This window comes from Galleria mellonella, unplaced genomic scaffold, assembly GCF_026898425.1.
Source record: "Galleria mellonella isolate WM207_F2 unplaced genomic scaffold, CSIRO_AGI_GalMel_v1 utg158, whole genome shotgun sequence".
NCBI classification, from domain to species: Eukaryota; Metazoa; Arthropoda; class Insecta; order Lepidoptera; family Pyralidae; genus Galleria; species Galleria mellonella.
Genome location: NW_026442003.1, coordinates 207911 through 235002, shown reverse-complemented (window position 1 = coordinate 235002; position 27092 = coordinate 207911). Strand labels below are relative to the sequence as shown.

At 37.6% G+C, this 27092-nt stretch overlaps 1 protein-coding gene across 3 annotated transcripts in view; it reads left to right on the top strand.

Annotated features, from left to right (window-relative positions):
- LOC113520924 (la-related protein 1) overlaps nucleotides 1-27092 on the top strand; it is a 105189-nt gene that overhangs the window by 13971 nt on the left and 64126 nt on the right. For all 3 annotated transcript variants that reach the window (XM_031911861.2, XM_031911860.2, XM_052892470.1), the window contains exons 2-3: nucleotides 23345-23453; nucleotides 23913-23986. In XM_031911861.2, the coding sequence (XP_031767721.2) occupies nucleotides 23345-23453; nucleotides 23913-23986 (183 nt within the window). The remainder of the gene's footprint in view (nucleotides 1-23344; nucleotides 23454-23912; nucleotides 23987-27092) is intronic.

The window sequence follows — 27092 nt, the reverse complement described above, 5'->3', positions numbered from 1 at the left end:
ATTCGTTACTCTTTTGAACGTAACGCGTGTGAGAGTGTGAATCTAGTGTTTGCTTTATATCAATGTCGGTGCCCCAAAAGTTTTGTCATACGTTATCAATAAATGTCGTAACATAGCATATATTAATAAATTAATATATTTAAAGTAAAATGTTACATTTGACCATTCATTATTTTATTCACCTTCAAATTTATAATATATCTATACTTATAATAAATCTGTAGAGAGGTCAATTCTGTACATGGAATATATTTCCAAAATAACTATCAGGCGGTGATTAGTGATCGATACTGATGACAAAAATGCAATCAGTAAAATTTTTGTCTGTCTCTCTATATGTATGTTCGTTATAGAAACAAAAACTACTCGACGGATTTTAACGAAACTTGTTACAATTATTCTTCGCACTCCTGGGTAGGTTATAGTATACTTTTCATCACGCTACGATCAATAGGAGCAGAGCAGTGAAGGGAAATGTTAAAAATGTCCACCCATGCGACGCCGGGACGGGCCGCTAGTCAAGAATAAATGTGATGTTTGTATGAATAGATGTACTTGGAAGTACTTGGTTTAAGGGAATATTTACGTGATAGGTTTACAGTGGGTCGTGCTTAAAAATAACAAAAAAAATTGTTGACTTTAAAGTTAAACTTATCACCTGTTATCGTAAGAAGTGTAATCAGACAGTCTGGCTTTGGAGATAATAAGTAGAGTCGCTGCCAAAAATAAGAAAATTACTGGTAGTACAACGGTTTTTTTAATGGAAGATAATTTTTTTTATACAACTTAGAATGGCAAACAAGCTGACGGTCCACCTGATGGAAAGTGGTAACCGTCGCCTATAGACATGAGCAGTACCATGGACATAACAGACTGTTTCGCCCATGATACCCCCCATGCGTTGCCATTCCTGAGGACTCAGGTGTTATTCCTCTGTATCCTGTAAATTCACGCCATATCCCACCCTTCAAACCGAAAGACAGCCATGCAAAAACAACTACTTTACGGTTGAAACACGAATGGGACAGAGGTGTTGAAGCAAACGACTTTTGTAATGGAATTGTAGCCCCGTCTGCGCTATCGGTATATATTGACGTGGACCCAGAGAAACATGATAGGTGAAGATGAAAAGGTAGGTCAGTTGTCCACCGGGATGATTATATTTGGAATTCATCACGATGGTTTTCAGGTGGGATCATGTGGAGGTCGATCTGACAGGGTATATTGCTAGCGATGGGACTGATAATCCGCGTTACTAATATTCCATTCCCCCTTCGGTAGTGCAATGGTGTAACGCACTGCTTTTGGCTTTACCTTCCGATGGTGCCAAGATGGTGCCAATTTCAGGACAATATAAATATGACAGAAATAAATAAGTATATTCTCGGCTGTAATGTTTAATTGGGTAGTCGAAGACATTTGTCAACTGTGGACATTTGAACTTCAAACTTGACACGAAGGGGGGTGGGGGATTGTTAGTAATGGCGTCTAACTGACCCATTGCCAACAATATATCCTGTCAGTTCGAAATCCACGCAATTCCCCCAGGGAACCATCGTGGTCAATTCACAATAGTACAGATAGGGTTATCATTCCATTGTTATTCCCAAAAAAACATGATGTTTCCAGCTGTCTCAAGATGTTTTTGTTGTAAATATCCATGTCCCTTCGGTGAAAACATTCAGTTTTGTTAGCAGAACGCTAACTTAAAAAACCAACTTGTTTAAATCAGGCTCGAAGGACTATTATCCTTCGAGCCGGATTTAAACAAGTTGACTTTTATATATGATAAGAACTGTCTTTAATCATAATATTAATAATACTGGACAAATTACACAGCCCCATCTAGCTCCAAACCAAGTCTTACTCACTCTCACTTTTGTTTTGTCGCTTTTTTAGCTACTACAAAAAAGGATTTATCTGATTTGTTTATATCACGTTTGGTGATAACTTCATCAATTTGAAATCTAATTTTCATAATTGAATATTTTCTAGTAGTAAATTCATAAAATAGATAAAAACTATTGCACTGCTTTCTGCTTCTATTGTGCTTAATTCCTGATTTGAAAGAAACAAAACAGGGTAATGTACGAATGTAAGTTTGTAATATATTATAGTATTTTATGAATAATAGGATATTAAATATATTTTGGTATATAAAGAGAAGTTTTCAAATACAATTTATATCACATTAATTGGACAGTTGCTTTATGATAATTTTAAGTACTTATGATAACTAATTGCCACGCAGTATGGTTATCACTCTGGTTACTTATGTTTATTGCCATTAATTTATAACTGTATATAGTCTTTTGTAATGAGTTTTAAATTTAAATAAAGATTCTACTGTAACACGAAAATTACTTCCGTGTGGTTTTTCAACATACTTACTGTCTTGATAAATGTTTTTCTTTATATCACTGACTTGGTATAAAAGCGTACAGTCCATCTGATACTAAGCGGTTACTGTAGCCTATGAACGTCTGCGATACTAGAGGCATTACGTGCGCTTTGATGACCCTGAAGGAACCTCTTTATCCCTTTTTTGAAGGACCCCGTCATTATCATCACTTCAGCGTGTCCACTGCTGAACATAAGCCTCCCTTTGGTTTAGCTAGTAGTTGCCACGCTTGGCAGGCGGATTGGCGACCGCAGTTAGGCTTTAGAGAAGTTCTAAAAGGGACGCTACTACCCATTCATCGCTCTCCCTTAGTCGCCTCTTACGACACCCACGGGAAAGGAAGGGGTGGTCCATTCTATGCCGGGACCACACTGCAATTGTTAATTGGGAACACAATTACAAATGTTATACAATGACATTTGTTCCAAACGAAGCAGAGTTTTAATAGATTATATGACGATAAAAACATATATATATATATATATATATATATATGTTTTTATCGGATCCTGTAAACGTAGCGGGTAGAAGCACATAGAAGCGGCGTGGTGGGCCGGGTCCTTAGACTCTCTATGATATGGTTGAACACAAAGATAGCTGGCTCATCCGTCATACTCGTGAACGAGTGTTCCTAATAGGGATTGCTCTGTTTAAGAATACTGTGATTGATTGTAGCTTTATAGCTTTTTATTTTCTTTTACCTAGTTTGTGATAGTCATTCATTCATAAAATTTTTGTTGTAAACTTTTATTTGAAAAAAAAAAAGAAACAGCTGTATTTCTTGCCCGTTCTTCTCAGTTGAAATTGCATTCTCAACTGGGCGGTGGATTCAGCTTACTTGCATAAAAATTATTTATTATTATTATTGATTCCTTATAGAGCGGTCCATCGATTCTCTTTTTGGTTGGTCGTATTGATGGACCATGTCGTCTTTGTGTTAAGCTTAGCATGGTGTGGTCACATGTTGTGTTGTAATAAAAAAAAGAAAACGCATGGGAATACTTTTTTGTTTATAAGTAAGGCTTGGGCAGTCTATTTATTTTCCACTGATTTAAAAAAAGGAATAAGTTCTCAATTCGGTTATATTTTTTTTTTTAGGTTTGTGATCTTATAACACCGTTATTTGTAAACCGATTTAGAAAATTCTTTTTGTATCTGAAAGAGTATACTTTCAGATTGTTTCCATGAGAGTTTTATCAAAGCCGGTTCAATAGTTTAATTTTTATTAAGTAAAAATTAACTGGTTTTGCCACGAATAAAGACGATGTTTTATTGTGGAAAAAATCTCCAATTATAATGGATGTCAATGGAATGATAATCCCACATTTCAATTCCATTATCATATATTAAAAAAAAATAGCCGTTTCCTGCTAGTGGAGGTCAACCTACACTGCCTTTACGTTTACGTTATGTAGATATGCAGTCGTCACTTGAGAATATATTGTTTTTTTTTTTAAGTGATGAGGCCGGATCATTGCAACCAATTTTCCAATACCTCTGACTATATTATTAATTTTTTTTTAGAATGGTGATGATGACGATGACGTACGACTATAGAAACCTACTCCTTATGAAAGAGAATTCATGTACCGTGGGCGTTACAGTGGTTTTTTTTTTATTTCTGCTGCTGATCATGTCTATTAAAGACCTCTGATGAAAAGTGGACGAATTATCAATTTTGGTAGTCTCGCAAACTCCTAAAACGAGAGAACACAACGAAACCACCAAAATAAATATACCACCACATCATCTCGTGGTCCGAGGCGTTGACATTGTGACGTACTCTTGGAATAGTGCCAGGTGTCCCGCACATAAATCACTAAAATACGTTAATCTGACCATCGGAACGGGCTGAATTAATATCTGTTTACAGTTACATCATTGTCATTAGGTGTTTTATAATGATTGTTTACTGCATAGTCATCTAGTGCGTCAAGGCAAGGCGGAGTGACCAGAGATAAGGGTTTGGAGGAACTGTTTCGACTTATGGGACGAAGTGAGATTGCAATGTTCTTCTCTTCTTTTCACTCCAAGAATGTAGTAAGAGAAGTAACCCCCGTCCTTTCCTGTTTAAAATATTGCGGGTATACAAAATTACACGATAATTGGCTGAGCCTTTTAGGTGCCAACAGGTAACAAACTCGCATTCATCATTAAAGTTTTCAAGGCCAAAGTCGGGGATATATTAAAACATCTAAAAATACCAAAAACAGGTCGGCGTACTTAGCAAGGGTCGTCCTTAATTTTCATCAGTCATCACATACCTGGACACTGTCCAGCAATTAAGCTGTTAAAATCTACAATTTTGCAGGTCATCTGGACTGAGTGAGTAGGTATCTGAGTCAGCATTAATATCGTAGACTACGTCGTTTCTTAACCTCAGGCAAGGTCAAACAAGGATTCGACGATACGAATGTAGAAACATTGTACTCGTCCTTAAATCGCAGCTGATGGACGTGACTTTGTATCTGGACAGTACATTCGTTTTAAACTGTGCAAGCTAGCGGTATGAAGTTGCGAAAGCGATCTTGGACCGTGGATCTAAACGATCGGACGTCTGATAACTATCTGACCCCATAGTTCGCTGGGTGTTTTAAACGTCCGCGTAATTCGCATTATGGAATGACTAGAGAGAAAGAATCGTGCATACTGTTCAGTCGCATCCATCCGCCACGACTTACAGATACGTCCTATACCTATATACAACCTTTACCTATTCCGTTCTCTAGTTAGCTAGTCGCTTCTAATGACATCTGTTGGTGGTCATGACATCATAGTGACGAAAACGTGTGTGCACTCAGCAGGGGTACCGGCTTCTAGAAAATCAATATTATTTCAGCTGAAAGACGGACACAGCCTGTTGGACAAGCAAACAAGTGACCTAAACAGCATTATCTTTTAAATAGATGAAGATTATTTTAGTTATATTATGATGTCTAACATCATGAGTGCTTCGTACACACTATTTACCTCTCGTGGGTGCTCGGGTCTCTAGCATGGAAGTCGGCGCCCTGGCACTAAGAGGTAGACTCAGTCACAACCCTACTATCAGCCATAATTGATGGGCTTGATCTGGATTCATATTAAACTGTGCATAATAGCGGCCGCAGCTATATATGTTATGCCCAAATTGTAAACAATTACGCCAATCCCAGTTGGCCTAAGGAAAATCTTAATGGCGCCAAGCTTGGAATTCCCAGTCCATTTCACTAGCCTAGATTTGATTACGTTGGATTTTAGCCAAGCGTTTTACCAATTTGTTTATTTTGCGCTACAATCAGAATTATGATTTCACTCTTAATTGCATTGCCTGTACATGTTATGCATATACCTGGGGTAGTTCTTCTATTCGTTCCAGATGATATATATCTGTGACATCCCATATTTTTTTTTATTGACAATCCCAATACGCTAACTCTATTGGTTGGGGGGAAAGGGATTGTTATTAATGGGGTCTAACAGTTCCATTGCTAGCAATATATCCTATCAGGTTGACTTCCACGAGGTTCCCGCTAGAAACCATCGTGGTTAATTCTTGTTGAATTCGTCACGATGGGCCAACTGACTTGCTTCCATCCTCACCTATTATCCCTCACTGGTGCCCCGCCAGCGTATACTGATAGCGTGGTCGGAATTACCATTCTATTTATCATCCTTAACATAACTCTATTGATTTCCGTTGACCCTCATTAGTAATAATATTTGAGGAGATAAATCAGTTGATTCATCGTGACGAATTCATTAGGAATTAACGATTTAGGGAAATCAGACGAGGTGGTAGTCAAAACTGCTCTGACAGGATATATTGCTAGCAATGCGATTAATCTTTGTTACTAATAATCCTCCCCCCCCCCCCTCTCCTGTTTTTAAGATTGTATCCTTGTTTTTTTATTGAATGATTATGGAATGAATAATTTAAGATTGTGTTCCACAAAAAAAGACTTCAAATGTGACAACCAGTTATTTTGATCTAAAAAACTAAACTACTGAACCAATTTTGATATAATTTCTATGAGATCAATTTGTAAACATATCCTTTTAAATAAAAAAAAAGAATTTTCCAAATTGGTTTAGAATTGACAGAGTTATGAGGTAACAAACATAATAAAAATAAAATCGAACTTTTTAAAGTCCGTTGAAAATTAAAATAGAAAAAACAAGGGACCAAACCTTATCTCCATAAAACATATCTCCATACTTTAATTTTTGTTTTATATTTGAAGAAATGTAAATAATCTGATTGTATAAACTTATTTGTTAATTTACGTGTGTCATTAATGGCTCAAATAAAGTGTTTATCTATCTATCAATTGCAAAAGTATGTGGTCGAGGGACAGGCAGTAGCGTCCCTCTTACAACGTCACCAAAGCCTAACTGTAATTGCCAACCCGCCTGCCAAGCGTGACAACAACGGGTAAAACCTCCCTTATGATAATGATGATGACGATATCGTGGTTTGTCCATCAGTGAATGTTATTTCGCGTTTATATTTAGACGCAGTATAATTATAATTGATTAAACAATACGTCTGCTACAAACAATTATATTTCGAGATACGAGTACATAAACGAATGGCATTTTTTTGTTGCATCATAATTATTTATAATCTATGCTCTTCAGTGTTGCCATTTGCATGTGCGTTGACATTTTGTTGCACAATCTTGTTTGTAGATATCACTGGGAATATAGATAAAATGTTCTTAGCATTCAAGGTGTTTTTTTAATGGATGATAATGCAATGGTAACCCCGCTTGTACTATCGGTATACGTTGGCCCGGTACCAGTGAGGGATGATAGGTTGGGATAAAGCAGGTCAGTTGGCTGATCGTGATAAATTCATCAAAAATTATCAACCATTGTTTTCAGAGAGAACTGCGTGAATGGATGTCGCCTTGTTACCAACAATACAAGGTATATTTTGCGGGTAGAAAGGCGACCCCTTTCCTATCCCCCCCAGAATCGAAGGTTAGGATCTTAAATGTTAGGTTTCTAGGAATGGTGCCATACGTTCCGATTTTCTAATCTAGGGTATAATATGGAGAAGTTTAATATATTTTTTCTTACATGAGAAACCATATTTTTATAAATTCACGAAATATTCTCAAACAAATTAATTAGATTTTTAAGAGGGCAAAGTTTGTTGGATCGTTTAGTTTAAATAAAAAATAAATGCCATTTCTTAAATTACTATGGGTATTTTTTAAATGTTCAATTAAGGTTTTCAGGGAATTAAAAAAATTTACTTCGATTTTTTTTGATACAAGCAATGTTTGGGAATACATTTTGGTGAAATGTCGGACGGCTTTCAAAATTTTTATCCGGTGTCTACAATTTTGAATATCCTAAAGCCAACCAATACCCAAATTACGGTACATAGTTAAGTGTATCCTCAAGACAGTGTACACCAACTTGAGAAACTTGGGACCTGCAACTTATTCTGAAAAGACAAGATTCTTCCGATGATTATGATCTAAAGACCTTACTCTTGGCCGCATCGCCAACTCGTCCATCAGAGACTGTCATGGTCAATTTCATTACAAGCACGCGTGTATATTTAGCATATGGTTTATTTTCATTATGACACTCGGTTACTGTAACGTTATGAGAATTGAATGTTGTGTTTCCGTGTACTGAAGTTTTTGCGGTCTACAGTTCTAAATCTTTTTATGTGACTAGCAAAGAAAATATGATATTGGATAGGTAAATCCGCCTGCGCTGTAGTTTACGGGGATGGGGTATATATGGGTTAGCGATGAATGGTGAGGATAAAGCGGGCCAATTGACCCATCGTAACGGTTTCAGGATTTGTAGTCCTCGGGCTACACGTGAGGTGTACCATGGGCATTATAGTGTACTCTGCAATGTTCACGCTGCTTTTTATGTCTGTATGTGACGATAACCCGTCACTTTCCATCACGTGAACCGTCAGCTTGTTGGACATTTTAAGTATCATAAAAAGAAATATCAGGAATTAACCAAATTGGTTAACCACATAAGAATAATTTCAGGTGCCCTGCTGTTGCCGCTACATCACTAGCATGGGCAGGTGCATTATTCAGATCTCGTAAAACACGCTGGTATAAGAGGCCTAGAGATTACATAGGCTATTTTGCCTTCAAGGCCAAAACTACGCGCGCATTCACGGTAGAAATAGATTTTTTAATACTGCCTACTAGGAATGGTAAATAAACAAACGACTAACGTAATAGAAAATAGTATTCGTCTTCTATAGACTCGAACAGCACCATGGTCACCATAGAATATACATAATCCGCTATCTGTAACAATTAAACTCCTAAACATACCTGAAGCAGACTCGGAATATTCTCATTTGCATTGGATCTTGGAAGCTTAGAGAAGTCTCGACTCTAGTGTCTGCTATTCATAGTGTTTATTGCTCATGCTTGCTTGTTAGGAAAAACTGTTCCTGTGTTGTGTGTGGGTGTGACACATTTGTATGTCTTGCTACACGCATATGTGTGCGTCTTAGACCTCTCATATCAGAAACGGTATCGGCTTACTGTTCAAATTAGGGTGCAAGTAATTGTTAATTAATCAAGTTGAACTCCACACAGCCTTCGCTGGAAACCGTCGGGGTTAAATTCTGGCGATTTCACCACGATGGGCCAACTGACCTGACTTTCTCATCATCATTTTATCCTCCAGTGGTGCTCTGCCATGGTACACCAGTAGCATGGCTGGGTACATCCCTCCATCTTCATGCAGCTAAAAAGAACCCACACGAGTCATGTTTGTCTGTCAATTGATATAGGTAGTGCAGAAGTGGTATCACCACCCTATAACAAGGGATAAATCCCGCTGTAGAGCCATTGTAATTAGTATGTGCTTTTTATAATCCGACGTTGTAAATGTACTTGTGTGTTAATATTAGCCAGCCCTTAGCCAGAGAGGCCTATCAAACTCGAAGGGTTATGCATGAAAAATGCTGTCATGATTCGTGCAAATTGGGCTTTTGAACCTTGAAGGTCATCTGTCATCCACATGATATCTTTGCCTTGACCATTATAAAACTTATATAAGTACACCCATCAACGAAAGTTTGGCAGTGGGGTGCCGGGGTCACGGCTTGTTAAAATTAGACGCGTACAGACGTGCGGATTGGCTGTGACCTTGCGCACTTGTGAGGTTTGCTGTAAAAATAATGGTCAAGCGTGTGTCTGTGTAAAAGCTCTCAATACGCCTGTATTATTTTTGTGCATGTTTCTTCGTCAATTCTTAACCGATTTTAATGGTTATTTTTGCAATAAATAGGGTAGGTCTAAATTTTGTCGCGGTTAAAGTCGATGCTCTTATTTCGGAACGATTTTTGCTTGATGAAGCAATAAAAATAGTAGAGTAATTACGATTGTGCTACTGGTGTATGCTGGCGGGGTACCAATGAGGGATGATAGATAGGGACGAAGTTAGGCCAGTTGGACTGTCGTGGCGAATTCAACAATAATTAACTACAATGATTTTCAGAGAGGAACTCGTGTGAATCGTTAATCTTCATGTCTTCTTCCCTGCGATCATAATATATTGCTAATAATAAGGTCTAACTTTCTCATTACATGTAATCTTTCTCTCCGGTGAGAATGAAGTCTTTCGTGGGTAAAAGTGGAATGGTAACCCCACTTTTTTTTTATACCACTGAGGTGGCAAACAAGCATACGGCCCACCTGATGGTAAGTGGTTACCGTAGCCTATGAACACCTGCTATACCAGAGGTATTACGCGTGCGTTGCCGACCCTGAAGAAACCTCTTTACCCCCCTTTTGAAGAACCCCATGCTGTAGTCTCTTGGGAAAACCTCGACAGGGAGCTCATTCCACAACCTGAGTGTTCGTGGGAGGAAACATCTCTGAAACCGCGCAGTGCGCGACCATTGAGGCTGTAGGACATGAGGATGAACTCCCTGTCGATGGCGAGCCGTACGATGGTAGAAAGTAGCTGTGGGCATCATATTGAACAATTCCTCTGAGCACAATCTATTGTATCCACTTGCATTGTCGGTATATGCTGACAGAGTACCAATGAGAGATGATAAGTGAAGATGAATGCAGGTTAGTTGGTCCATTGTGAGGAATTCGAAAAGAATCAATCATAATGTTTTCCAGAAGAAACCGATGGTCGATCTGATGAATATGTTGCTAGCAATGGGTCTTTTAGGACCATTACTAACAATTCCTTTCCCCCAATCTTGTAAGAATGAAGTCGGCTGACCACTACTTTTCAAGGGACCTCGTGGAGGTCAATCTAATGTGAATATTGATAGCAGTGGGGCTGCAGGGGAAAGGATTGCTAGTAACGGAGACGAATGACCTTATTTTTAGCAACATGCCCAATCAGAATGACCTCCACTCGTCTCCATTGAGATTAATTCCTGATGAATTCCTCACGATGGGTCAACTGATCTGTTGTTATTCTATCATCATTAACTGGTATCCATTCCATTTTCACCCATTAAAAAAGATATTCGAGTCGGCCCTCATTGATCATGCTTCTTAAATATTAAAGTAAAAATGTGCATGAAGAAAGTTGAAGTTGGCGTGAATTTACTGGGTACAGAGGAATAACACCTGAGTCCTCAGGAATGGCAACGCATGGGCAGTATCATAGGCGAAATAGTATACTCTGTTATGTCCATGGTACTGCTCATGTCTATAGGCGACGGTTACCACTTTTTATCAGGTGGGCCGTCAGCTTGTTTGCCATTCTAAGTTGTATAAAAAAAATAATATCACAACTGGCCGTCCATCCATCTCGGGATACTTGGCAATATTGAATTATTTATGAAAGTGTATAAGGGTGGGTGGATGAGCCGCGTGACCTTTAAAACTCAAGGTCAATGTCAAGGTCGCGTACAAAGATGAGACATTTGACATCATTCATATTCGCGACGGAGCCTGGAATATTTTTTTGAAAAAAGAAATTGTTTTAATCGACTTCGAAAAATGAGGTGTTCAATTTAGTTTTATTTTTAGGTGACTGTAAAAAGTAGAAGGTACTCAATACATACATTTATTTTACAATACATAATATATTTTTTTTATGTTTGTTGCCTCTCATAACTGCATCGGTTGTAAATCTATTTTGAATATTTTGAAGGTTGATATTCTTACTAATCGGTCCCATAGAAACTTTATCAAAATCGGTTCAGTAATTTAATTATTATATCAAAATAACTGGTTTTGCCATAACTGAAGCTGGGTTTCTTTTTTTTTGTAGAACGCAGTTTTAATTTTTTTTTTTACCTTTGTTACAACAGAAGTCTATCATTTATAAATCTACTAGCATTTATCCGCGGCTTCGCTCGCGTTAATATTGATTTTATTCAAAATTCTGATTGTTGATTTCTGACAGTTGAAATAGGTAGAGATAAAATCGTTACAAAAAGAATTAAAAAAATATGTATACTTCAAATATGTAATTGTATATAATAATTCTGCAACGTTTGAAGTAAATTGGACGATTCAATAAAAAGTTTAATATAAAAGTTATCCCTCCCTCACCCCACCCCCTATAAGTTTTTCGCAAGAAAAAGTAGCTTATGACTATCTCCAGGGTCATATCAATCTCTATACAAAAATTCCTCATAATAGATTCAGCGGTTTAGGCGTGAAAGCGTAACAAACAAACTCACTTTCACATTTATAATATTAGTTAGGATTTGGATTTTTTTTTATACGAATGATGTACTTTCAGACTGAACCCATAGAAATATCATCAAAATTGGCCCAGTAGTTTGGTATTTAAAACAAAATTTTGCCACGATAGAAATAAGCTTTTTTTTGTGAAACAAAGACGTTAAGTGTTTGTTTTGTAAAATACCCTCTTATTCATAAAAAAAGATCAATTTTAAAACAATTACTTAGTTATAAAGCTTATTATAGTCAATGTAATGTGAATTGTACTGTTGCTGTGCCTAAATGAATAAATAAATAAATTAATAAATAAACCTCATAAATCTATATTAGCTACTAGCGGCCCGTTCCGGCTCCGCACGGGTGGACATTTCTACATTTTATAAAGTGGTTACTGTGACATAACGATAATAGTTGGACATATAGTGTCGCGAAGTTTTTTGTAGTTATCGATATTTCCTTCAATATTGTAGAACATACTTTTGTTCTATCACCAATAGTTTCCGCAGCGCACGCGACCAAAGATATTTTATAGCATTTTTTGTACACCTTGAGTTATTAAAATTTTAGTAAGGATCCCTAATCTTTTTTAGCAATAAATATAGCCTATGTTACTCAGGGTGGATGTAGCTTGCTAATAGTGAAAGGATTTTTGAAATCGTCAACGTAGTTTTTGAGTTATTTATTACAAACATACATACACACAAAAAAACAAATCATTCCTCTTCATAATAATAGTGTAGATAAAACTCTTTTGTTGTCTCATTCTTTTGTGCTAAATTCCCGATTTGAAAGAAAGTGACAAAACAGTGTAATTGTTTAAACAGGTTTTTATGAATAGGGGTTTATGTCTGTACGTTACATCATATCTGTATGTCTGTGAAATGGCCCAAAAAATTGGCCCGAAGCCAACAGTTGACAATTGCTGTGTGAGACAGCTTCACTTTTTAATATTGCTTTGTATTTGCTTCAGGTAATATTTGTTATAAAATTCTTTTATATTTGAAATTCTCTATAGGAACTTCCGCGACACGAATACAGGTGAATAGTGCCTGATTTTGGATTTTTCAAAAATAAGGCGGTTATCGATGCGGTTGTATTTTTTTTGTATGTTTGTTGCCCCATAACTCCGTCAGCTGTGAACAGATTTGGAAAATTCTTTTTTTATCTAAAAGGATATACTTAGAGATTGGCCCCATAGAGATTTTATCAAAATCGGCGCAGTAATTTTTAAATCAAAATAACTTCTTGTCACAATTGAAGTGTGGTTGTTTTTTTTTGTGGGACACAGTCTTTAATTATACAATGATGGATCTTCCAAACGAACAGACACCTAAACCTTCCAAATTAAATATTAGAATATATCAAATGATTCAATTTGAAATATATGAAATTAGTTGGTTGTTAAGATAATACAGTCACAACGACGTTATCTAACCACGCGCAATGTAAAAATAACAAAGAACGCCATCTAGCGGCTTATGACACCAACCGAGAAGAAACAGTGTGATTTATTTATTTACTAGCTGTTGCCTGCGACTTCGCGTTTGCGTCGTCACTGCTCTGCTCCTATTGATCGTAGCGTGACGAAAAATATACTATAACCTGCCCAGGAGTGTGAGGAATAATTGTACCAAGTTTCGTTAAAATCCGTCGAGTAGTTTTTGTTTCTATAACGAACTTACAGACAGACAGGCAAAAATTTTGCTGATTGCATTTTCGACACCAGTATCGATCACTAATCACCCCCTGATAGTTATTTTAGAAATATATTTCATGTACAGAATTGATCTCTTTACAGATTTATTATAAGTACAGATAAATTACTCACCACACTTACAGTCTCCCAAAACGTGTAGTGAGCCATAGGTTTATTTTACAAACTTAAAAAAATTTAAACAACATTTAAAAAATATATCTATTTTGTCATTAAATATATCAATATCCGGCTGCTGAACAATCAGAGAATTGAGCAGAGAAATAGCTTGATAAGTAAAAGCAATTGTGATTAGAGAGTAGCGTGGACTGAAAGATGATGTAGTGACAAAAATCTAAAGGGGAATGCTTGCATTGGTTTGGCCATTTGGAGAGGATGGGCGAAAGAAGAATTACGAAAGAGATTTATCGAGCAAGAATGAATGGAGATATCGGTAGGGGCCGCCCTAGACGGACGTACGTCGACCAAATAGGCGACGTGCTGAAGAAGGGCCAAATTAAAAGTACCCGTAACTGGCGAACGTGTATGAATAGATTATTAAATGTGGAAGAAGCGAAAGAGCACTGTTTGAATCGAAGCATTTGGCGTTCCATTGTTTCTGCCTACTTTAAAGGGAGATAGGCTTGACAGATATGTAACTGTATATAACTGAATTCTTTATTTGTGACTAGATAACTAACTCTATCCAAAAATTTGAAAAAAGAAACATATTCTGCCCATAAATAGAAATATCTCCAGACGAGGTGGTTGACAGACGTTTCGGATTCGGCTTTGGACTTGTGCCAAATTGTGACACTTTGTTTCTATTTCATTCAAACATTAGGTTTTCTTTACCCAAGATATCGTCCGTTGTCATCCCATATTCCGTGTACATTGTCCAGAATAAAAAGCAGTCTGTGTCCTGTCCTTCTCCGTACCAAATATTACGTGTACGCCAAATTTTATGACGGACAAACAAATGAACAAACCCACTTTCATATTTATCAATAAATGTAAACGAAAATGTAAACCGACGAATAATTGAGCCGACCATAAGTCAATCGATTATCAATTATCGATTTATCGATTGAACAATGCGATAAAAACGATGAATCGTATCGTAACAAGTTTTGTTTCACAGAAACACTTTCCGAATGAAATTAGTAACATATTTTTGATTTGTATAACACGAGTAGAGCGTATTAATTGTTTGTTTAAATTTCCATTTCGTTTTATTAAAGTAATCTAATTATTATTATTATTGGTTCACGAGACTGGCAGTTCTACCTGGATATTTATTCTTAAGACACAATTACATCAGGGATGACCGACTCGACTAGACCCAAAATCTACTGTTTACCAACGAAACCCTATGCGATCTACCAATTACACACTTCTTGAAATCACAAATGAAACGACATAGTTCAGTTCACAATTATGTAGTATTGTGGTATATTTTTTTTATTTTTTTAAGAGGGTGAAAACATAAAACTGAAAATTGTTCTTAGTAACTACTTATTTTTTTTTTATTTTTGATGGGTGAGAATGGTATGGTAGCCCCGCCTGCGCTAACGGGATACGCTGGCGGGGCACCAGTGAAGGGTGTTAGATGAGAATGAAAACGAAATGATGAAGGCCAGTTAGCCCATCATGATGAATTCATCAGGAATTAACCATGATAGTTGCCAGGGGGAACCGCGAGGAGGTCGACCTGATTGGGTATATTGCTAGCAATGGGATTCTCAGTCTCCATTACTAACAATACCTTTCCTCCACTTATTTATATTAGTGTGAGCATTGCGTCCGAGCATCTTGCGCTAGATTAGGCAAAATATTATATTTTTTGCCTTGCCACGATCGACTGGACAAAAAATGTTATATTAAGATTTCTTCAGTGTCGACAATGCGCATGTGACACTCCTAGTGTTGCGGGTGTCCATAGGCTACAGTGACCGTTTAACTTTAGACGAGCTGTTTTTTTTATACAACTTAGAATGGCAAACAAGCTGACGGCCCACCTGATGGAAAGTGGTAACCGTCGCCTATAGAAATGAGCAGTACCATGGACATAACAGAGTATACTGTTTCGCCCATGATACCCCCAAGCGTTGCCATTCCTGAGGATTCAGGCGTTATTCCTCTGTACCCAGTAAATTCAAGCATATCCTACCCTTCAAACCGAAACACAGCCACGCAAACACAACTGCTTCACGGTTGAAACACGAATGGGACAGAGGTACCCAAGCAATCGACTTTTGTACAAAGTCTCCCTCTGGTAAAATACATATATATTTGTATATAACTTTGTATAATCTTCTTTGTATTCGATAATGGGGTAAGTGGTAATAGCAACGTAGCTATTGTTTGCACGGTAGCGTTTAACGTACTAATGTATTGTGACGTCACGACCTTGTGACTGAGACAATGTGCGAAATATTGTCTTCCATAACTTGCGCGGTCCAGAACTGTTTGCTCAGCTGATAAATTTGAGATATTGTTTGTGAATTATTTGCGACCAGTAAACGTTGCGTTTACTGATTGAAACTGAACATTTTTAACCAAAAAAAGGTGGAAAAAACTTTTGTTTTTGGAGCAGCTGACGTGGATGATGATACGGAGGCTGCCTGGATGGGCAGCGGCGTCACTCTTAAAACATTTCCAAAGCTTGACTGAGGTTGTCAAACCGCCTGTTAAGCGTGGCGACTTGTAGCAAAACCCCCCAAGGGGAGGCCTATGTTTACACGGACATAACAGTGTAATAGTTAAAATAGGTTTGTATAAACATTTAGTTTTAAAAAAATGGAGAAGGGGGGGCTGATAGTTTTGTTATAAACACTGTTTACATGAATAATGCCTAAATATTTTTTTTGTAGTAAAACCGTAAGTCTTCAATATACTTATAGTATGGAGAGGGGGGGGGGGGGAGGAATTGTTAGTAATGTGGTCTAGTAGCCCCATTGCTAGCAATATACTCTCTCAGGTCGACCTCCACGCGGTTCCCCCTGCAAACCATTATTGTTAATTCTTATAGAAGTCAACATGGTGGGTCAATTGATCTGCATTCATTCTCACCTATCATCTTCCACTGGTACCTCGTCGGTGTATACCGATAGCGCGGGCGGGGTTACCATTCCATTTTCACCCATAAAAAAAATATAGTAAGTACTTTTTTTTTATTCAAGTTAGAATGGCAAACAAGCTAACGGTTCACCTGATGGAAAGTGGTAACCGTCGCCTGTAGACATGAACAATACCGTGGACATAACAGAGTATACTGTTTCGCCTATGATATCCCCCATGCGTTGCCATTCCTGAGGACTCAGATGTTATTCCTCTGTATCCAGTAAATTCACGCCATATCCCACCCTTCAAACCGAAACACAGCCATGCAAACACAACAGCTTCACGGTTGGAACACGAATGGAACAGAGGTGTTCAAGCAAACTACTTTTGTACACAAGTCTCCCTCTGGTACTTGTTTCAAACGTACGCAGGCGCCATCTACCTCACGCGATGATAACTCCTGAAACGTGTGTGTGTGTGTAACACTAATTATATAATTGTAACTAGCAACAGTTGAAGACACAGCTTATCAGTTACAACAAGTTATCAGCCAGCCTTGAGATAAGCGATTGATAGTCGCGTAACAGCGGTTTGTGGTCATCAATCACATACACTTTAGTGCGTGTAGCGTAAACGTTATTATAAAATTTAACAGGAAATGAATATGTAAAGAATGAAAGAAAAACAATTTTTCACCAGAGGGAGACTTTGTACAAAAGTCGTTTGCTTGGCCACCTCTGTCCCATTCGTGTTTCAACCGTGAAGCAGTTGTGTTTGCATGGCTGTGTTTCGGTTTGAAGGGTGGGATATGGCGTGAATTTACTTGGTACAGAGGAATAACACCTGAGTACTCAGGAATGGCAACGCATGGGGGGTATCATTGGCGAAACAGTATACTCTGTTATGTCCATGGTACTTCTCATGTCTATAGGCCTTACAGCCTAAATGGTCGCGTACAACGCGGTTTCAGAGATGTTTCCTCCCACGAACACTTAGGTTATGGAATGAGCTCCCTGCGGAGGTTTTCACAAGAGACTACAACATGGGGTTCTTCAAAAGGGGGTAAAGAGGTTTCTTCAGGGTCGGCAACGCGCGCGTAATACCTCTGGTATTGCAGGCGTTCATAGGCTACGGTAACCACTTACCATCAGGTGGGCCGTATGCTTGTCTGCCACCTCCGTGGTATAAAAAAAAGGCAACCGTTACCATTTTCCATCAGGTGGGCCGTCAGCTTGTTTGCTATTCTAAGTTGTATATAAAAAAAGTATTATCTTTAGAGTATTAAATGCAAGGTGATCTGTATAGATTATTTCCAATTAAAAGTTATAATACAATATGCAGTTTTGAAACGTAATACAAGTTAAGTACGTCACATATTCAATTGATTGACAAATCCTGATTATGTGATTGATATTGTAAAGTAATAAATGCTTGAGGGAGACTTTGTACAAAAGTTGTTTGGTTAGCCACCTCTGTTCCATTCGTGTTTCAACCGTGAACCAGTTGTGTTTGCATGGCCGTGTTTCGGTTTGAAGGGTGGGATATGGCAGTGAATTTACTGGGTACAGAGGAATAACGCCTGACTCTTTTTTTTTTAATGGGTGATAATGGAATAGTAACCCCGCCTGCGCTAACGGTATACGCTGATGGGCCACCAGTGAGGGAAGATAGGTGAGAATGCAGCAGGTCTGTTAGCCCATCGCCAAGAATTGTTCACGATGGTTTCCAGAGGAATCCACGTAGAGGTCAACCTGATAGGCTGTATTGTTAGCAATGGGTCAGTTAGATCCTATTACTAACTTCCCCCCCTCCTCTCCACTCCCACGTTGTCGATATTATCAATGCCCAATATAGACTACTTTTATGCCGGTCACATGGACGAAGTCACTGGTAAAAGCGAGTAATGAGTATACTTGAATTTCATCACCATCTGCCCGATGGAGTCAACGACCAGCACCGTATTGGCGGCAAAAAGCGACCGCCATTTTTATTGACACAACCAAACCTCGACACGCGGTTTGATCGTTGGGCCACGAGGTTAGCGTATTGTAAGGTGACGTTTATTTATCTAAACTTTATTGAATAATAAAATGGTGACCTTGATGCTGTACAGCGTTCTCTCACAGTGAACGTCTATGCTATTAATATCTGTTATTTACTAGTTTTTACCCGCGACTTCGTCTGCGTGACCGAGATATCTTCACGCACGGATAAATAGTAGCGTTGCTTGTTTCTTTTACAGTACGTATATACAAAATTTTGTAGTGATGTGTTAAGTCGTTAAGGCACTAAGATTATAGCAGATATACAAACAAACAAACTCGTTTTCATATTTATAATATTACTGAGGATTCTTTATTTATTTTTGAGATCCATTATGTATTTGTTTTTATTTCATCTATTACATACGATAATTAAAGATTGTGTCCTACAAATGAACCGACTTCATTTAGATGTAACGGAATTCCGTTAATTTTTTTTTTATACAAATTAGACTGGCAAACAAGCTAACGGTCCACCTGATGGAAAGTGGTAACCGTCGCCTATAGATATGAGCAGTACCATGGACATAACAGAGTATACTGTTTTGCCCATGATACCCCCATGCGTTGCCATTCCTGAGGACTCAGGTGTTATTCCTCTGTATTCTGAAATGTACTTCTAAATAAAGTTAATTATGAGGTATAACAAACATAAAAAATCTATCTAGTAGAGAATAAACTACCTATAAAAAAAGAAGTTCTTTTTGAAGACGGGGTTGAAAACTGGATGTTTCCTTTTTATAATGTTAGCTTAGACTGTATACATTTTACGAATATATATATATTCGTAAAATGTATACAGTATACTATATATACTATATAGTATGTAGTATGTATACTATATAGTATAAACGGTTTTATGTAGAGTGAAATGGGATTTATCAGCGTCGTAATAGTTTGGTAATATATTTACTTTATCATTTAATCTTTTACCGTTGACCAAAAAAGTATGGTACAAAAGTAGGACTTAATGCTATAGGCATTCCCTACCTGTCAACCTCTAAAATGTGCAGAGATACTCTCGATGGTGGTTTAAAAAATAAAATGTATTATTCCATCTATTACCAATGATAAGAATCATTTAAATCGAGGTTCTAAGCTTGTTGGCTAAGTTGCATGGCTGACATCAATATGTAAGTTTCCAGAAAAGTATTAATTAAAACGGTTCCTGTTCGTCGCTCGCCTTTTTCATTCTATAGTAATGGTTGATAACATCGGACCCAACTGACCGTGTAAAGTGTTGGCACAAATGTATTCAATAAAGAAATGGCTGTAATTAATTCATATTTATGGTACTCGCATGTGGTTGCCTGAAAAAGTTTTCTGCATAATGAATGGGATCTGTTAAGATTAATTTGCAATGGAGAAAATAATATACGTAATGTACGTGAAGATGCTATGTAGACATATAAGGAAATTTTAAATTTAAATCGCAAAATCATATATCTACGAGTAGGGTTTGTCCAGTTTTTTAAATAAATGCATTCAGAATCTCGGCCCGTTGTAAGGTGCTTGAAATGAAATCGTTTTAAATAACGTTAAAATTGAGAAGTTTTATAGAAGTTCTAGCCAAAGTATTATCTGCGCCTAAACGAGTTTTTTGATCAAACAACTTGAAGCTAATAATAAGAAATGATTGAAGAACGATCAACAAATTGGAATACGCTTCGAATTTAGACGATACTTCGCTCGAAGGACTTTGTAATCGATGCCATTCAAGGATGATAATTGGGAAATGGTTTTAATAACTAGGTCGCAACGCTACGATAACTTTGCGGTTTTTGCTATGGAAACTTTGTTCCCGAATACTACTATATAGATAATATATAACTACATATAGGTATTGGATATGTTTTCTTTTATTTTTTGACATGTGATGGTACAACAAAAGCCTGCAGAAACAAAATACTGTGTATAGTCCATGAACAGGATTCATCAGTTAGTTAGATGAACTTAACTTACAGCTTGACCACGCAATATCGGCTATGTCAATATAGCAAAAAGGGAACAGGTTTTAAGCCTTAATGCTTTAGTGACAATTAAAGCACTTGACAATTGTCTTGGATTGTTTGTCTTTTTACTCCTATAGAACTTGGAAAGGCTAACAAGCAGATGACTTATGTAATTGGACATTGGTATGCCCATGATACCTTTCTTGCGGTAATGCTTTCTTCAAATTCACTAGCATATCTATGGGAGATACCTATGCAGACGGTACATCTGTCACGGCTGTCTACCATTGGAGTAAGCAGAAATAATGGAACGCCAAATGCTTCGATTCAAACAAGCCTCTTTCGCTTTCTCAAAATTCATCAATCTTTTCATGCATGCTCGCCGGTTACAGGTAATAGCAATTAATAAATATATTTAAAAAAAAGAAAGTTTATAAATATATTTGTATGGTTTTTACTCAATCACGCTTAAACGGCTGAACGGATTGGAATAAAATTTGGTATATAGATAGGTTATATCGTAATTCAACACATAGGATACATTATACACTGATTCATGCGGGTATCAGCTAGTAAATAGTAAGTGTCACACGTACTTACTAAGATAACGTGTTATTAGTAGCCAGGCAACAAACACTTGGGTATGCAACCTATCACTGATGATCAAAATCCTCTCCCTTGGGGGAAAGGGATTGTTTGTAATGGGATCTAACAGCCCCATTGCTAGCGATATACTCTAACAGTTCTACCTCCACGAGATTCCCCCTGGAAACTATTTTGGTTAATTCTTAGTAAATTTGTCACGATGGGTCATCTGACCTGCTGCTTTTATTCTCAACTGTCATCCCTCACTGGTGCCCCGCCAGCATATAAATAAAGCAGGAAGGGTAACCATTCCATTATCATCTATTTAAAAAAAAATCAAATCCGCTCACCGCTTACTCTTGATGACACGCTGACTTAGTGGCCACACCGAAGTCGCAAAAAACCGCTCACTCGAAAACTTTTTATTAAACTTCCAACGCAATTCTGTAAAAAAGCCAGTGTACACGAGTCGAAGTCGTATATTGTAGGGTTCCGTGAACTTCCTGTATTTAACTTCCGTTAAAACTCCAAAATTTATCAAACGTACTCACTTTTCAACCGACTTCAAAAAGGAGGACCTCCATTCCTGAGGACTCTGGTGTTATTCCTCTGTACCCTGTAAATTTACTGTCATATCCCACCCTTTAAACCGAAACACAGCCATGCAAACACAACTGCTTTACGGATGAAACACGAATGGGACAGTGGTACCCCTGAGGTTGAAGGGTGAGATATGCTGTGAATTTACAGGGTACAGAGGAATAACTTTTGAGTCCTCAGGAATGGCAACGCATGGAGGGTATCGTGGGCGAAACAGTATACTCTGTTATGTCCACGGTACTGCTCATGTCTATGGGCGACGGTTACCACTTTCCATCAGGTGGGCCGTCAGCTTGTTTGCCATTCTAAGTTGTATAAAAAAAAAAAAAGAAACTAATCTATTATATTTATAACATGACATTTATAACATCAGTAAGGGTACACCAATAGTCCCCCAATTTAATTAATTTCTAAACACCTTGAACTTTGCTCTTTTGATTTGAGGCATACAACTTTTTAAATTGGCCAAAAACCGGTTTGCTTACTAGTTCAGTTGATTCGTTGTAAAAAATCGGCTGCGGCTGCTACTTCACGACGTCGGTTTTTTTTTAATTGATTATAATGAAATGGTAACACCCGCCTGCGCTCTCGGTGTACACTGGCGGGGCACCAGTGAGGGATGATAGGTGAGGATGAAAAGGCAGGTCAATTTGGTTTTAATGGGGTGATATTGGAGTGGTAATCTTGCTTGTGCTATCGGTGTATGCTGGCGGGGCACCAGTGAAAGATGATAGGTTAGGATGAAAGCAGGTCAGTTGGCCAGGTTGGTTTCCAGGGGAACCGCGTGGACGTTGATATTTATATTTACTATTTCAATACGATTGTTAGTAATGGGGAGGTTAGTCCTCGTCGCTATCAATGTACCCTATCAGGTCGACTTCCACGCGGTTACCTTTAGAAACTATCGTCACTAATTTAACGTTGAATTCATGATAGGCTAACAGACCTGCCTTTTCATCCTCACCTATCATCTTTTACTGATGCTCCGCCGGTGTGTACCGGCAGCGCAGGCGGGGTTGCCATGTCATTTTCACCCATTAAAAAAAATACGGGGGCCTCTCGCGCTTGATTAAAACATAAATACTAAGTAAGTAATACTAAATTACAAGGAAACTCATAAAACCAATCACTGGGAAATACAGCGTCCTTATATATGACTTGTACTAGGTAAATTGTGCACATACAATGTCATCTTACTATATTATTTAATTTTATGCTGTACATCATCATCATCGTCATTGCCTAACATAGGCCCCCCTCTTGGAGGGTTTTGTCAGTAGTTGCCACGCTGTCTATGAATATAACCTATCTTTATACTAAAATCTGACGTAAACTTAACAATGGTCTGTTTCTTCCAACAGTTACGTGGAAGCAGCACGGGTGCTCCTCCCCCGCCGGCACCAGCGGTTCTCGAGGAGAAGAGGTCACCATTACAGCCACAGCAGCAGGGCAGGGCGCAGCCACCTACAGGTAAATAGATGTAATATAAGCATACAGCCGTGATTTTACTGCTGTTAAATTTTTTTTTTTATTCAATTTAAAATGGCAAACAAGCTGACGGCCCACCTGATGGTAACTGGTAACCGTCGCTTATAGATAAATGCAATGTGACGCCCATGGTACCCCCTCATGTGTTACCATTCTAGAGACTACAGTGTTTTACTTTATGGGTAGTAATGGAATGGTAACTACGCCTGCGCTAATCAACGTCTTCTACGTTGGCAGTGCACCAGTGAAGAGATGATAGGTGAAGATGAAAACAGGTCAGTTGCTCCATCCTGATGAAGAATTAACCATGATGGTTTCCGGGGGGAACCGCGGGAAGGACCTGATCGGGTATATTTCTAGCAATGTGGCAGTTTGATCCCATTTTTTTTAATGTTTTTTTTTTACTATATTTCTCTATTATAATATGACGTTTGTCAACAGAGCCGGTCGTCACGCCTCCAGCACCAAAGCCGACGATTGTGAAGGCTGCCAAGAATGCCAAGATAAATCAAAAGGTTTGTAGATTTTTTTTTTAATTTACATGTCAGGCAAAAGAATGCAAAATATTGTTTTTTTTTTTTATTATTGTAGTACTTTCTATTTCTGGATATCGTCAGTTTTTTTTTTTTTTTTTTTTTTGATTACGTGTCAGACAAAAGAATGCAGTTTTTTTTTTGTTGTAGTGCTTTCCATCTGGATATCGATGTTTTTTTTTTTCAGATTTCCTCAGGCAAAAGAACTCTTTGTTTCTGTTTTTATCCATACTTAAATTATTTTTCTTCCAAATCCATTTCGTATTTGGATATAAAATTTGCGTTTATATATTAAGACGTTAGATTCATATGCAGGGAATGTGTATTATGTATTCTGAATGTGCTGTTATGGAATTTTATTATAATAACTACCAGTTTAAGTTACCTGTAATTAGATCGAAAAAAGTCCAACTAGTTTCGGAATCAGTTCGTGATCCTTAGTCGTGAGCGACTGTGACGCCAGCACGAGCCTGACTGCGCGCCTAGGTTCACTGAGCACTGAGAGAATTATATGTGGAGTTAATCCATCGTAACGAATTTGTTAGGAATTAAGCACGATGGTATTCAGTAGGGAACTGCGCGTAGGTCAATCTGATGGGGTATGAGATGTATGACTCTGTGATGACTCCATCCTCACCTATCATGCCTCGCTGGTGTCCCCCCAGCGTATACCGACAACGCGAGCGGTGTTACCGTTCCTTTATTACCCCATAAAAAAAACCGGAACAAAAGTACAGCATGCAAACTGCATGGTGACAGAATGGTTGAGACGTATCGTAATTAATAAATGTAGATCTAATTTTGTAAAGTTATTAATATATTTGAATCGGTAATAAAATTATGTAAATAAAGCCTCGAGCACCGTCGGGCCGGACACGAGAACGTGTTTGAATCCGCCAACGTGTTAGTTTATTGTCTATTTGTAAGTAGCTAGTGTTGTGCCACGGAGTCGTGAATCGGTATTTACCGTTTTTACTTATTATTTCTTTTAAACAGCTTTACGGTTTTGGACGTCTACTTTTAGCTGATGATTAATTTAGGTTATTTTTATTGTAGTGAATATTCTTGTCGAAATTTTTATATATTTGTATTCATCACTTTACTAGTGATCTACCCTGGCTTTGCACAGGTAGATAGATAGATGATCTATGTATTTTTTTTATTTATTTAATATGGATCTTATTATTCGCTGTTAATGTAGTTTTCTGTGTGTGAAAGAATTCTTAAAATCGGATAAGTGTGCGTTTGAGTTTATTAAATAGGTACACATTTTTTTATACGACTTAGAATGGCAAACAAGCTGACGGCCCACCTGATGGAAAGTGGTAACCGTCGCCTATAGACATGAGCAGTACCATGGACATAACAGAGTATACTGTTTCGCCCATGATAACTCCCCAAGCGTTGCCATTCCTAAGGACTCGGGTGTTATTCCTCTGTACCCAGTAAATTCACTGCCGCATCCCACCCTTCAAACCGAAACACAGCCATGCAAACACAACTGCTTCACGGTTATTATATTATATTATATTAATTTATACGGTACAATAATCTTTTTATTCTAGCTAATCCTCCAAAAATATGTGTACACAGCATCAAGTCGTAAATAACAGTTAAACAAGTATGTAAGTACGATATAATGGTTACCGTAGCCTATGAACGCCTGCAATATCAGGGGTATTACGCGCGCGTTGCCGACCCTGAAGATACCTCTTTATCCCCTTTTTGAAGAAATCCATGCTATGGTCTCTTGGGAAAACTTCGACAGGGAATTCATGCCATAACCTGAGCATTCGTGGAAGGAAAATCTCTGAAATATACATATGTATACATGGATAATCATACATATGTATACATATATACACATATGCCACATCGTATACATTACATTTTTATATAATATCTATAAATATGATAGAATAAAAAAGGGACATTGTAATCTGAAGCAACAAACACCGGTATGCTAAGTCCGATACCCGCTAATTTTATACTCTACGTGCATATATGAATTCATTTTCCTCAATTGCTTTGCTATTGGGGAATATACACGATGTTTCTCTAACAACTAATGATTTTTTTTTTCTATTTTTTCTATCTGTGTCTGTGGCGTGAAGCAACTAGCTGTATTTGTGTGTATTTCAATATGATGATGAAATATAATTTCATCATCATCTCGAATCCTCATTATTACCCCTGGATCATCATCATCATCAGAATCATCATTACCCCTGGTTTTATTTCATTCGGGTAATTGAGATTCTATTGTATAATAATTGGACATCAGCAGATTGTCTTATGGCCGGGTCGATTGTTCATCGTCGTCATCATCATCACCATATCAGCCTTTAACTGTCCACTGCTGAACATAAGTCTCGTCCTTAGGGAGTTTTGCCAGTGGTTGCCACGCTTGGCAGACGGATCGACAACCGCAATTAGGCTTTGGAGATATTTGGATATAAAAGGGACGCTGTTGTTTATTCCTCGACTATTAAGTTTCCTTAATCGCCTCTTACGACACCCACGGGAAAGGTGGGGGTGGACAATTCTATGCCGGGACCACGCGGCATACGTACATATGAATATATATACATACTAAACTAATTCCAATAATTATAAATACGTGACAAAATTTTATACTATCTTTTTATATTTCGCCACAATATATACATTGAATATCTTTAAGTAAATATATAGTATACTAGTGATTCGACCAGACTTCGCACGAGTACACAGAGTAGACAGGGTAAAAATTTTTCGAAAATCAATATATATAATAAAAAAAAAGTTTCAGCCAATTCAACTGTTCGGTTATTTTAATTCAATTCAATTCAATCATTTATTGCTTTTCTATTTCATGCTATTTCATGTTGTAACAATTTAGGTCTTAAGTTAGAAATGAAATGAAATGAAATGAAATGAAATTTATTTGCTAGAAACATTGTAGAAAAGGAAAGAAGAAAGAAAGTTATTAAAAGTAAAGAATTTTATATGTGATTCCTTAGATTGATGTAACTTTTTTATTTATTATATGAACCGATTGAAATAAAACAAAAACTAAATGTTAGATGGAGCTAACTTTGCTGTTAGT